A 14,933-nucleotide genomic window follows, 5' to 3' on the forward strand; every position below is an offset into this window, starting at 1 on the left:
GGCATTCTATATAACAGCTTTCAGAAAAACAGTGATCCTCCTCCTATATGTCAAAAATTGAGGAGGAAATGAGAGGCCAAAAATAAAATAAAAGGTATAGATATTTTATAGGGTGTCTAGAATTTCTTGTGCAGTGTTTACAAGGTGCTGCTGAGCTGTTGGCTTTAAGCTGTTCTCAACACTTGACAGTAATGTCTAACTATTGGCCAGACTAATCAGATCTGTATTGTGGTGAGTCTGCTGTACATTATGGAATCTTCCAGTCTTCTCAATCACAGTGAGGTGTGGTGTTTGGTTCTCTTAAACAGCACTTTTTCTTAGGTAAAAAGATAGTGTCTCTTGAGACACAGAGAGAAGGTCATTGACTTATTTTAACATAACTGTTGTAGTGATCCTGTAAAAGCAATCATTATGCATATGCAGCGAGTAGGATTAAGATGACAAACATTTAGACCATAGAGTCCATTTTATTGGGCATTCCAGCCAAGCGGAAGCTGGGTTCATGTTGCTTGGGCTGGCACAGCAGGCAGTGCTCGCATAGCAGGTCTTACTCACACTGTTCTCACTTCATTCTCTACCAGATGACATTTTCTTGTGCTTGTTAACAGCTTCAGGCACGTGGTTATCAACTGTTCCCACAATGCCCATTACATTCCTGGAAAGTGCCAAACACTCATCTGTTCTCCCAAAGGAAGGAACTGAGAATTTAAATAGAGCTCAAGAGCTAGTATAGCATATGCATTACACCATTAAAGCCACATGCACAGGCACACACATGCTATTGTTCAGGAACTGCTTAGAGATGCCTGGTCACAAGAGATGGGGACAATCAGATCTGTTCCTCTGAGCACAGTGCAGCTGCCACACTTTGATCCTTTGCCTTTGAACGACTCCCATACATCATACAGGGCTGCTATCTGTGGGCTGGGCATTTGGTGTGACAAGGCCAAACCAGCAGCTGTCTCAGCCTGAAATGCAGCAAGTGGCCAGAGAAACTCTTCAAATGATAGCAACAGAAAACTGAGCACTTAGACATTTACAGTGTATTTCACTGGGTTTATTATGTGAGACAGTCAATGCTCTCGCAACAAAGGGAGTATTTTGGACAATGGAGAACGATCTCCAAGGCAAACACGAAACACAGTACAGAGGAAGAGTTTCAGTTTTGTGGCTCGTCAGGGAAATGCTCAATAGTTTAAGTCAAGTAACAGACACTAACACAGGGCACCTGTTATAGCACCCTTTAAGCCTGGGATATGAAATCACAAGCACATGAACAAAAGCAATTACGTGACTTGCACAAGACAACACTCACAACCTCTTAGGCATGGCCATCAGACTAGGACTTGGAGAACTCATGTGGGTCTCTTCACAGTAATCAGGAAACAATGTTCTTTTGATCACCTGGAAAGGTCTCACATTATTATTATGCATTACTATGGAATAGCTATTTTTAAAATTCAGGTGCTTTTGGAAATAATCCTTGAAGAAGTTTTGACATGATTTTTCCTGTCTCTGAATGCTGGATGTATCATCTGATCGGTTCCAAAGGAAAACAAACTCTAGTAATGTAACAGCAACAATAAATCTCTGCATCCCCATTATCACATAGTACCTACATCAGCCTTATCTCAGAAGACATTAGCCAATTTGTCCTTGGAATCTAAACAGGAAATAGGAAAGCAGTTCCAGACAGTTACTGGGTGGCAAAGTTGAGAACAGATATTTGGTCTTGCAGATGTTCTTGGTATAGACTAAACTATGGCTAACCTACCTATTATTGCACTAGTTGTGCTTCAAGTCTGAGGCTGGACCAGATGACCTACCATGGTCCTTAAACCAACAGTTTATGGTTCTACAAAATCTTCCAGTTACACTTTGATATCAACTGATTCTTCTACCTCATTGCTCCAGTTATCAAAGGAAGGCCTCTAATATAACCTTATATGAGGGTTTTCACTTTTCACTCAAGTATTATTTTAAGCTAAATGATATCTGGGAGTTGGGGGTTTTTTTTCAGGTTTACGGTTTTATCACTCCACTATTTGTCAGTACAACCTTCTGCAAACACTCTACTCACACACAGCATCAGCAATGTGCTAGTCAGTAAAATAAACACAAGTTAAATGTGCTATTCCCTTCCCAGGGACTTAAGACACTAGTCATTGTAAATAGCCTACTTTCATTATTTAGACAAGATTTTAAGAAACCTCTTTGTTAACAATGGCTGAACATTCGGATCTTTTTCATGAGCCGTATGTCAAAATTCCTCACTAAAAAAGAAATGAAAAAGTTCAGCTTTGGACCACTAACCACAGCACAAGTGCCTGGTTTTGCCAGAGCAGCGTGTTAAACCTGTAGATCGCAGTCTGTTCTCAGAAGTTCAGCAAAGGTTTACTCATTGTTTCATAGCACTTGTTCCACAACTAATCTGCATGAATGAGACTATCAGCCTTAGGAGAACATCTTGCATGTGGTCTCAGACTCTTGCCACTCAGCAACCAGAGGAAGCGCTATCCTGACATAACACTAAGCATTCTGTTTCATGTGGCTGGTAAAGACATCTTCTGTTTCCTGCCTTACTTAACGTTGTGCTGTGATCTGGAAGGGAGAAAACAGTGTTTTTCCAAAACCAAAGATAAGATCCAAAAACCTGTGCTGTAAAGTACAGTTAGGAAGGAGTAACCTATAGGTATCTTGAAATGCAGTTGCAGCAGATACATCTAATTCTCAAGTCAGATGATTCCTCTCTCTGCTTAAAGTTTAGACCTTGTGATTTACTTCAGCAAAATAACTGAGGCAAAAGGTTTTCTTGCATATATCTACCTAGAAATTAGAGCTCTATTATTTTAAGGAGTCCTTAAGTAACATTTCAGTTTGCTTTCCTGTAGGCATATTTCTTCAGCTGTATAGTCATTGGTAATGAATAAGGGAAATTACACAAGATAGAAAAATCCTATTCTATTAAAAGTATAACATTGTTTCTGGTTTTCTTTTTTTTACCATGTGAGTGAGTAGCAAAGAGAAAAACATTTTCATTTGCAAACTGCAATAGTATTCAAGTAATATCGTATAAATCTATTCAAATAATAATGAAAACTACAAAATACTATGAAAGAAATATGCTGAAGAAACTACCAGTTATTTTCTTGCAGCCTGTTCATGTTGTTTAGGATTAACAACAGGAAATCTTGAGTATTTTTGTGTGACCTTGACTGAGCAGCATGAATCCTCTCTGCTCATTTCCCTTTGTGACGACTGGAAATGACAATAATTAAATTTCCTCCCAGGCTGGATGGTGAAGCTTAATTTAGTAATGTCTTAAATAAACTGGGACATCCTTCAATGTAAAGGGCTACAAAATCCAAAATACATCTTTGTTTCAATTCAAGCTAAAATTTTCTTAATTTATTGATGCCCACAAACCATGGATTTATGACTATTATAATTTACATCAGGAAAATTAAGACTTCATTTCCCAGCAAGTCCCATTTACATTATGGCAATTTATAAAATAGCGAATTCCCTGCTGTTTGAGTGCCTTCATCCCTGTATCTTCTACAGCATTTAATATACTTTTATAATTATCTATAATAAATAAATCTATGCATAAATACTAAGAATTAAGTAAATCCTGTGAGTAAACTCTCTTGAACCAGAAGTTGAACACCTAGTGTAAATTAATGGTCAAGCTAGAAGCATTTCTAGTTCCAATAACATTTTGTTAACTTGAAATGTTACAAAGATTTAATTTATCTTGTCTTCCAATCTCTAGTAATATTGAGCTGGCACTTACTCTCTTCCAGCCATTGAAAAATGGCTCAATACTATTTGTGGCATTGCAGGGAAAAGGATGGAGTTGAGCTGACACGAGAAGAAACTTTCAAATATCGATTCAAGAAAGATGGCAAAAAGCAGTATCTAATTATTAATGAGTCAACCAAAGAGGACAGTGGACACTACACAGTGAAGACCAATGGTGGGGTATCAGTTGCTGAACTAATTGTACAAGGTAGGCACCAAATTAAAACAGGCTAAGGTAACCTTCTCCAGGATAGTGCATAGGGATAGCATAATCCCTACGCCAAGGAAAAAGAACACTTAATAAGGGCCATAAGGTTTAATGATAAAGGGTGTCAAGGATGTAACAGATACTCTGATAATCACAGGTGCTTATCTATCAGCCCTGTTTAAGACCTGCATGCTGTGGCTTTCCCTTCATATATCACTCTTCCACACACTGCTTGCTCAGCCTTAGCTTTTTCTACTAAGTAAAACCACACCAAGCATTTACTTACAGCACTATTAGGATTTGCTAATGTGCGTATCTATTATTCTTCTAATATCAGAGAAAAAGCTGGAAGTTTATCAGAGCATTGCAGACCTGACAGTGAAGGCACGTGACCAGGCAGTCTTCAAGTGTGAAGTTTCTGATGAAAATGTGAAAGGAATCTGGCTGAAAAACGGGAAGGAAGTGGTTCCAAATGAAAGGATAAAGATCTCCCACATTGGCAGGTTAGTCTTGTTTCAGAAAGCAGTTATATGCTTGGGTATTGCATTACATTCTACAGAAACTATTATCTCAGAGGATAGGAATATAAAACAAGACCCTGTCTTGGGTCCAGCTAAAAGGAAAAACTTTGAAACTTTCACATATGCAATCAACATATATTCACAGATTGCTTCTGTATGCATGCAGTCTTCCTTGTTAGTATATTTTGCATGTATGGCATCAGTGGTATAGCAGCAGGATTCATTTTTATTAGGATTTCATGTTTTCTTGATATTCAAGCAATGTAGAAAACACATTGTCGATAACTTTAAAATTAGCAGTAGTATTCAGACAGATAAAGATAGCACATATGTATAAAACTCCTCAGAAAAACTAGTGTTCATATTAACACACAGATGTGCAATCCTGTGCTCAAGTTTCTTAGCAGTCTGATTACTACTGGAAATTGAAACCAAGCTTGAAAAGACACATAAGCATTGCATGCTAGGTAGTCTTCCTTGGTACTCCCTTCTATATTCTGTTTTGAATTTACAATATACAGGGGTGGAGCACTGATTTTTAGCTTGCTTTTCAATAATTTATTGTAGTCGCAATCTGCTCAGATAAAACCATTCGTCAGTATTACAGCTGCCCTTGTAAAGGACTGGACTAAAGCAGAGAAACAGCTTCTTCTGTTCAGACTAGACTATATACCTTGACAAGAAAAATCCATTCACAGACAACATGCTGCATGGATTTGCTTGAATACTGAAAATAGAGCAGTCCTGGTGATTGCTGACTTGATGTTAGGACAAGGGGACAAGAAGTAGTAACGTCTGTTAACAAGACTGCACCTTGTCTCTTGAGATAAGCTGATTTCTCATGGAGAAGTAAAGGAATGCAATATATTTGTTCATGTTTCCAGAATCCATAAGCTAACTATTGAGGACGTAACACCAGATGATGAGGCTGATTATTCCTTCATCCCTCAGGGATTTGCTTACAACCTTTCTGCCAAGCTTCAGTTTTTAGGTAAGTTATCTTAGGATATGTAATTGAAATTCCAGAGGGATAAAAAGATGGCATTAATCATGGTTATAGCAGGAAAGAGTATGAAGAGTCTCCTTCCTGATACCTCAATATAGGCACATTTCATTTTCCTGTTAATTTGTGTTATCATCATCATATTGTTTTACTGAGCCTGTTTTTGAGTTTATTGCATTAATCTGTATATGTCTTATGAGGTTTTAATGATGAATACTTTTAGAATTACATTGTGAGAGCAGATTCTGTGTAAATTCTGTTTTCTGATCTATTTCTCCTTTCCCTCCCCTCTTTCTTTCCCAGAGGTCAAGATAGATTTTGTACCAAGAGAAGGTAAGAACAGAAGTTATTTATATGCAAGTAAATAAGTTTTCAGTAGCAAAGGAAACAGTGCTTTTTTTTTTTTTTCATTTTTAATTTAATTTATGAATATTCACTATTTTACTTCTTCGTACAGAGCAGTCAACTTAAAATTTAAAACTTATTTTCTCTCCCTTTGCTATAGAGCCTCCTAAAATTCACCTTGACTGCCTGGGCCAATCCCCTGACACTATTATTGTGGTGGCTGGGAACAAATTGCGATTGGATGTTCCCATATCAGGAGATCCAACGCCCACTGTCATCTGGCAGAAAGTAAACAAGGTAATGTGGAACCTGGCACAATGGCTGAGGCAAGGAGGTCACAAAAGGAAATCCATTTTCTTTCTCAAATGTTACTCTGATTTGGAATTCTTAGTTACATTTTCATCTTCCTTTTAAACATCTGCAGTGCAGCTCTTTGGGATTTTGCTGATTTTGTGAGAGTCACCCTGAACTGTTCTTTTTCTAAACTGTTGCCTCATTTTCTGTTCCAAAAGAAGGGCTTAGTATGTGTGAGTTGATATATGTCCATGCAAACAGGTTATGTGTTTAGTCTCTTCCTACCTCAGAGAAAAAGAAGTAAATGATGAGCCATTCCCACCACCTTCAGCTGATAGGATGGACGTGTTCCAGAGCTGGCAGCTTTTTTAATCTGTCTCAGGAATTCTACAGTGTGAAGAAAACGCCTTCTTAGTAGACCACTGGGATAAAACTGTATTTGGTATGATGAAAATTAAGGATGCTTGCTATCTGCCTTATCAAACCAATTACAAAACATCAAAGAGAGAACTTAGATGCTAGACACAAAATGTTAAGTGGGCTCCTTTTCTGGCTGTCTCAGAACATCCCCACCCCTCACCATCTGCAGGCTCTTAAGCTGTAACTAGCACAAAACACAGAAATACTTTGCATAATACTCTACGGCATCATTACACTTTCCATATGTGTAGATATAGACAAAATAATATTGCCAATTATATTAATTTCCCTAGTAAGACTTAGGTATTTTTTCTGCAATGCAGTGTTAGTATGGAAACAGAAGAGCCATTTGTCTCTATTTTGGGAACCAAGAAAAATTGACTTTCTCATACACAAGTTTCTTTGATAAAATGCTGACCGGGTATCAGACAACACCTATTCCATGGAATTATTAAGGCATGAGGTCTCAACGTCTACATCTGACTTAGAAAGAAGTAATCGAGCTTTTTTTGTAGTTACAAGATGAGTAACCAGTTCCACAAGACACAGACAGATTTACAATCAGTTACAGTTCTATAGCAGGAATGTCGTGCATCTTTGTTAAGCTGCAAATTTGGTTTTGCTTATTTATTCTTCCCTTAATTCACTGAAGTCTGATACATATATTTCCATTTCTACTTTTGACTTTTGTATAAGTTGATTTCCTTCCCAGGTCTGCTTGCTGCCTTCACTTTGCTCTTCACTTTTCTCACAGTTCCATCTTCAGCCCCTGTAACAAACATATGGATTCTCCTCTGTCTTGCAGAAACAGCTTTAATGCTGTGCTCAGAAAGCCTTAGCTGACTTTCTCTTGTTTCTTTGCTTATCTAGAAAACTGACCTTATTCGAAGCAATGAGGATTCCATGACTCCCTCAGAAAATGGCAGTGACTTAAATACTGATGGTAAGGTAAGTTCTTCATTATCCATGCAGAGACACAAATATGCTTAATGTTTTCCAGATAAAAGGTAATATTCAGAAGAAAATAAAATTAAATTCAGTAGATTTTAAACTGGGAAGCAAAGAGAACATCAGGCCCAACATCCTGCCTCACAATGGCAAATACCAAACATTTTGAATGCACACAAGAGATCTGGGAAGCAATTTTTGACTAAAATGCTGGTTGAAGAAATCTCTTTCTAATCACCATCACATGGTGGCTGGATTACAAAGAATCAAAGCAGTATTTTGAAAACTCTTTTTAATATATTTATGAATGTTTTTTCCTTTCTTACCCACTAACCTGTAAACTTCAATAATAACTAGAGAAAAAAAAGGACAGAAATCTTACAGGGCACAGGGAAAGATGACAATGGGTAAAGAAGGTGGACTATGTATGTACAGAGTGAAAGAGGATCCATAGAATTTTCCAACGAGTTTCCTTTCTGTCATGATTAACTTATTTTGATATAGTAAAAAAGAAAAATTTGCATTTACTATGTAAGAATAAATCTTTCTCAGGTTTTGGTTTCTGGAGGCACTATTCAGACACATACGCTTTCTAATGGTTCCTGTTCCAAGTCTAAAGATACGTGGACACATGAAGAAAAGAGTATGTTATAAATGTGCAGCAAAGTTGCGATCATTATGTTTAGACCTCAGCTCAGAGTAGAAAGTTACTCTCTTGCATGGGGTATATGATACTCTTGGTGTCATATTATATGGTATATATGACACTCTTGAGTGACAGAAATCACCCTAATGACATTAACAGTTACAAGAAATATGGTAAAGTTTTTAGAGGTCAGTTGTTCAAATCCATGTTATCTGATGCCAAATGGAGGTATTGCGGAGCAGGAATATTTGCTCAACAATTAGAAAAACTTTTCAAATTTGAACAGTACCCAACTGTTATCCATGAAACTCTTTACACTGATAATACCAGATACCCCAAATAGGATTTTGTGGAAGTATTTAAGAGTAACTTCTTTGAAACATAACAGGGTATGTGTAACTAGCAATTAATCTCAACAATGTGCAGACTTTCAGAACCAATTTTCCCAATGTTATTTATGTGAGATATTTAGTCTAAACTTCCTTTCTTCTACATATAAATAGAACTTTAAAAGCTTTATTGCTTTTCAGTAATTTTTATTTTATCCAATGATTTGAAGATTTTCTCCAGCTTACCTACAGGCTCATCAGGCTGCCCTGACACAACTTACAATGACTTTATCTGTTACTTTCACTGCCCACAGCTTCTGTTTGAATCTGAAGGCAGAGTTCGTGTGGAGATGCATGAAGACCACTGTGTGTTCATCATTGAAGGGGCAGAAAAGGAAGATGAGGGAGTATATAGAGTTATAGTTAAGAATCCAGTGGGAGAAGATAAGGCTGATATCACAGTCAAAGTTATTGGTAAGTGAAGGAAGGAAACAGCCATGAAAGCATCTTAAGCTCACTGAAACTCACCCTCACCCTTCTCTAAATCTGAGTCAAGTTATGACTTTAGGTTTAGAAAAATTGAAAAGGGTCACGAAGGAAGATATTCTATCAATCACAAAGGTTAGCAGATGTAATTTGCGCAGGTAGTTGCCTTGTGTGTGAAAAGGTGAGACAACAGCTCCCAGTAGAAATCCATGTACTTTCTTTTTATATATTTTAAGTTTCAGGTGATCCTGTCCTTTTACAAATGACATTCTGTTCTATTATATATATCTCATGCTTGTCTAAGAAAATCTTCTTGTTGTTTTGTTGTGGTTTATGTTTTTAAGCAAAGATTACTTCATTCTATAAGCAGTAAATGGAATAAAGAGACATAACGTACCTAATATAAAATAAACAGATTGCCACTGTGAGTCACAGAAAAGCTGAGGGGAATACAATTTTCAGTCAGTTATTTTTATAACATTTTTCACAATATTTAACTTTTTTTTATTCTCTTCCACACATATGACAGAATGTCAGGTTATGAGCAAACTTAGAAATGATAAAAGAAAGTTGTTTTCACTTACAGCATTGAAATTTAGAATCATTGCTTAGGTGAATTCTGTCTCTTTTCATCTTTTATAAATACTATATAAAATGGTTTGGGTTGGAAAGGGCCTTAAAGATCATCCAGTTCCAACCCACTCTCATGGGCCGGGACACCTACCACACCGGATTGCTCAAAGCCCCTTCCAACCTGGCCTTGAACATTGCCAGAGATGGAGCATTTACCTCTTTTTTGAGCAACCTGTTCCAGTGCCTCAGCACTCACAGTAAAGAACTTCTTCTTATATCTAACCTGAACTTCCCCTGTCTAAGTTTAAACCCATTTCCTCCTGTCATATCACTACAGTCCCTGATGAAGAGTCCTGCTCCAGTATTCTTGTAGGCCCCCTTCAGCCTACAATATTTACTATTAATATCTCCAAAATATAAAAAGACATGCAGACATTGTATTCTATATAAAGTTTATTCTAGAGACAATAGGAAGCCCTGGAACAAGCCTTTTATTTTTACAGAATTACCTTGTTACCTTACATTTTTTTGAAAACTATGGCTGGGAAGAACAAGGGAGCTGAATAATCCATGGTGTTTATAGGAAAAACAACCTGACTGAAAAGAATCAAAGATCAGGATGCACTTTAGCTTAAGAAACTACATCCTCAATTATGTCTACAGTTTCTGTCTAATAAAAAATGTATTGATATGATAAAGAAGAAAAAGTTGAAGAGAAATATTTCATTGACTTGTATATATAGAAATGGAAACAGTAACAACTCTTACTCATTCTCACACTTTCTTCAGATGTTCCTGACCCTCCAGAAGCTCCCAAGATCAGCAACATTGGAGAAGATTACTGTACCGTGCAATGGCAACCCCCTAAATATGATGGTGGGCAACCAGTACTTGGTAAGAAGCGCTAAAATACAAAGTCCCCAGCAGCCTTGCCTAGATTTTTTTGCTACTGCTTTAAAATGGCACAGAAGCAGTCTCTACGTTTATTCACTCTAGGAAGGCTGTCCCTCAGAAACTAAGTACTCTGATATATCAAATCTTCCAACTGGTCTGGATTCTAGCACTTTAATTTAAGGCAGAGAGTGCCCCCTACCCTGCAGTTTGAAAGAGAAATGAACTCATTCAGCAAATGAGTTACCAAAGCACAAGGAGGCAATACGAAAAATAAAGCTAAACATTCCCATTCAGAACTGCAATTTTAGTTCAGTATCCAGGCCATCAGTCTGCCTGCAGTCTCAAACACTCTTACTCTATGTTTCTTTTAGAAAACAACTTCATAATTCAACTTTATATACAACCACACACCACAGGTTACAAAACACTTTTCAATCATCTTAACGACCTTAAAATCTGTGATTAAAAAAATAGAAAAATGTCAGCATGTGATCCAGGAAATGCACAGAAGCCATCAAGAACATCACCAATCCCATTTTGAGTTCTCAGCAAAGCATGGTGGGGTTTAGATAAAAATCCCCATAATCCTCAGGAGGAAAAAAAATGCAGAGTTGACCAATTTTAGGGGAAAATTCCTCTGGACTCCAAATGTAGCAACTTGTTTTATAAGGATCACTGGGGTTTGAGTTTCTTTAAAAAATAAAAATATATCAAAAGCCCCATGGACTGCCAAGGGGAAAATAAGGCTAGAAATGTTCTGAAATTCTTTTAACTCACTTCATAGTGTCTGCAGAGAGGAGTCTGGATTTGCTTTTGGATAATTGGCCTTCATTCACTTCCACAAGAACAGTCTAATTCAATTCAACATAAGCTGTCTGTGCAGCAATAAACAAGACAATATTGGGCCAGTCCTTTCTGGTTTCATCTCAGTTGACAAGAAGAAGTCAATTTAAACTATTTTGTGCAAAGTTATATACCAGTAGCTGTCCCATTACCACAGCCAAAGACACACACACCCCATCCACTGTTGTAGAGTTTTCAGGACAAATACTTTTGAAAGTTCTTGATTTTGTTTTCACAAAAGGAATTATTTGTCAATAATATGTCAATTTGTCAATAATATGTCAATATGTCAAAGGAATTATTTTGTCAGTGTTCCATTATTAACCCTTTTGCCTTACATGAAGAGGTTTCAGGACTGTGCTACCAACAGAGCTAGAATAAAACAACTGTGTATGTGTGGGGTGGGAAGCAGCCAAGATGCAGCACTATCCATTCAAACAAAGCTTTAAATCAAGTTTAAAAGGCAGGGAAAAAGACATATGCATTCTTATCTGTCTCCATATTTTTACAGATGGCATTGTAGGCAGTCTGCAAAAGTCTTTATTAGCTTTATCAAACAAATATAGAAAGGAAATTCACACCGCATTTTCACTGCTATGTCAGCCTTTCATGATGTCTTGTGTAATTTTTGTATTACTAAAGCATTATCTTTATCAAACATTCTGTGCATTTGGGGAAATAATCTGCTTTACCAAATGTCACCAGCAGTACTAGAATTGGTTTTGCCTCCTTTTTACTGTTGGTTTTTTTTTTTTCTGTCTGAAATTGCAATTCTGGTGTGCCCCAGTGAGGAAGTGTCTCAGTTCTGGCAGGAAACACTGCATATCTAAAGCAGCCGAAAACCAGAAACCGGGTTGCTGAAAGTTCTCTCTGTCTCCCAGACACCAATGAAGAGAGGAAAAAAGCAGGGATGTGTCAAAGAAACCACAGGTTCTTTGCTTCAGCATTCAACCCCCTTTAAAAGCTACTGAAAACAAGCATGCAGGAGTAAATTTATACATAAGAAGTGATGATATAACCTGTCAGCTCACAGGTACTTCCACCACTCATTTCCCAAAATAGTCTGTAGACACCCCTACTCTTGTAAGTCAGTGTAGACAGGGAAGGCTGCTGATGCATGGTGACTGTGCCTACGTCATGTCAACAAACATGCCTGTCATTCTCCGTGGCCCATTAGAAGCTGAAAGGTTGAATCATACTTCGCAGGTATACTAAAGGAATATGTTTAGGTTTGATAGCCACAAACTTTGTGAGCAGCAGGAATTGAATCACTGATCTACACAGCTCAATTCTTAAGTCTTTACAACATGTTTGCTATAGATATATACTATTGTAGCTGCCCCTTGTTACGGACATTTCCTCTGTAGACTACGGGGAGAAACAGACATACAGTGCATACAAATACCATGCAAATACATGGTATGTGTAAATCAGTACTCAGTGTGTTTTCTGGTTATTCACTCCACAGTTAAAACACTAACAGATTTTAAACCTAAATTTATTTGAAAGAAGTCTATGTGCAACACAGTCTATATATCACATCCAGACACACTATGTGCAACACAGAGATGCTGAGAAATTTAATATAGCGAGATGGAAAGAGAGTTGATATTCCTCTGTAGCAGGTCACTGGAAAACAATCTATACAAATGTTTCCAATATGATACAGAACTACAGATATATATATCTAGGGACATATACTAAAATATATATATGATATATACTAGGAATCAGAGATTCATCTCCCAGTTTTGGGAAGTGAGAAGTTTGTCTTCTAAACTGATAACCCAGCCTGGCATATCATTCTGAAAAAGAGCATGGTGGTGTGGGGAAGCCTGTGGATGTTGAGAGGGAAGGGTGATACACTAAAGACCTGGATTCTGTGCACACCAGACTACATCTAAGCTATGCTACGGATTTGTTCTGCAGTGTACTCAGCTCTCTTGGTTCTCCTTAATCATACATGTTCACTTTCCTTCCCAAGTGAATCAGAGCAAAAAAAACAAACACTGCATGGCCAGGACTCACTTTGCTAGAGGGCTGAAGCAGAGCTGGGATCTGCTCTGTCTGGGAAGCACTTTTCTAGTTCATAGAATCACAGAACGGTTTGGGTTGGAAAAGGCCTTAAAGCTCACCCAGTTCCACCCTCCTGCCATGGGCAGGGACACCTCCCACTAGATCAGGTTGCTCCGAGCCCTGTCCAACATGGCCTTGAACGACTTCTCCACAGACACAAAGATCTAACAAACCAAGAAACAAAAACAGAAGTGTCAAACTTTTCTTCCAACTGATCTTTTGCTTTGGGATTTATGCTGTTAGCCAAAATTAGTGAATTGCAGCAGAATGTAAGAAATTAGATTTTTAATTCTATGTTTCATAGAGTTAAAGGCATTTTCATTTAAAGGCAATTTTTCCTCCAGTGAAAGGGCTTTACATTGAACTGCTGTATCTCACACATTTCTCTGCCATAAAGAGTGAATATGACTTCTTGCTAAAAAGGATTCACCAATTAAAGCAGGTGTGTTAGCATCTCTATTTTGCATACATCTAAATACCTTAATAGTAGTGTATAGAATGCAAAATGTGCTTAAAGCCTAATACCAGACTGATTCTAAACTGCTTCTACTCTGAAAAGTATAATTGTTCAGGTAAGAATGTCAGATAAAAGGGAAATAATACAAAAGGAAAGTGCAGGGAAAGACCAAGATTTCACACAATTCAGTTATACATTATAATTCTGAATCACATTTGGCTCTTTTCTGCTATGGGAAAAATATAAATCAAATTTAGAAAGGTGTTTTTCTTGATTTTCTTTCTTCCTGTATGTGAGAGCAATTACATTATAAAAGCTGTTCTTTTCAGGATATATTTTAGAAAGAAAGAAGAAGAAGAGCTACCGATGGATGAGGCTGAACTTTGACCTTTTAAAAGACCTAACCTATGAAGCCAAGCGAATGATTGAAGGAGTCATTTATGAGATGCGGGTTTATGCTGTAAATTCTATCGGCATGTCCCGGCCAAGTCCTGCCTCCCAGCCCTTCATGCCAATTGGTGAGTTTTACTCCACTCTCTACTATTTCTACACCAAAACCAAGACAGGACAATTTTCTCCTCAACTGCCTTTATACCTAAGAAAAATGTGTTAGGAAAGAGGGTATAACCCATCTCTATATTCTACATTTAACCAACCTTTTTGTTTGTGATCTTCCTCTTCTCTGTTTCTCATTCCTGTTTCTGAGAAGTGCAGAGGTTCCAGTTTCATGAAACTGCTGATGAATTTGTAGTTGTTATAATTAGAGGTGTGAGTGTCAAGCTGGATCTGGAGAAGAGAACTAATTGACAGAAATTTCCCTGTCCCTCTCAGCTTCTCCCATTCCCTTATGGGTGCAAATATCACAGTATCCCACCCAGTACTCCCTTAATCCTGGCCCTCTTCACAGCTAAAAGGATAGCTGATTAAGAAAATATTTGAGGAATGATTTTCTATAAATAATCCTTCCCAACACTGCAGTGCAGTGTCTCCTGCAGTCCCTGAGCAAGAAGCAAACTAAGGGAGTCCTCAGGAAGCTTGCCTGCTAAAAGCCTGAGAGAGAAGACCCACAAAAATACAAATAGGTGG

General features: G+C 37.6%; 1 protein-coding gene across 1 annotated transcript in view; it reads left to right on the top strand.

Annotated features, from left to right (window-relative positions):
* MYBPC3 (myosin binding protein C3) overlaps positions 1-14,933 on the top strand; it is a 60,607-nt gene that overhangs the window by 26,436 nt on the left and 19,238 nt on the right. The window contains exons 17-25 of the mRNA XM_061343667.1: positions 3,846-4,012; positions 4,350-4,515; positions 5,418-5,524; positions 5,840-5,869; positions 6,042-6,178; positions 7,466-7,543; positions 8,833-8,992; positions 10,367-10,471; positions 14,177-14,365. Coding sequence (XP_061199651.1) covers positions 3,846-4,012; positions 4,350-4,515; positions 5,418-5,524; positions 5,840-5,869; positions 6,042-6,178; positions 7,466-7,543; positions 8,833-8,992; positions 10,367-10,471; positions 14,177-14,365 — 1,139 coding nt within the window. The remainder of the gene's footprint in view (positions 1-3,845; positions 4,013-4,349; positions 4,516-5,417; positions 5,525-5,839; positions 5,870-6,041; positions 6,179-7,465; positions 7,544-8,832; positions 8,993-10,366; positions 10,472-14,176; positions 14,366-14,933) is intronic.

The sequence above is a fragment of the Neopsephotus bourkii genome, unplaced genomic scaffold (genome assembly GCF_033783945.1).
Source record: "Neopsephotus bourkii isolate Nb327-2 ecotype Australia unplaced genomic scaffold, CSIRO-AGI_Nbou_v1 NB_1825, whole genome shotgun sequence".
Taxonomy (NCBI): Eukaryota; Metazoa; Chordata; class Aves; order Psittaciformes; family Psittacidae; genus Neopsephotus; species Neopsephotus bourkii.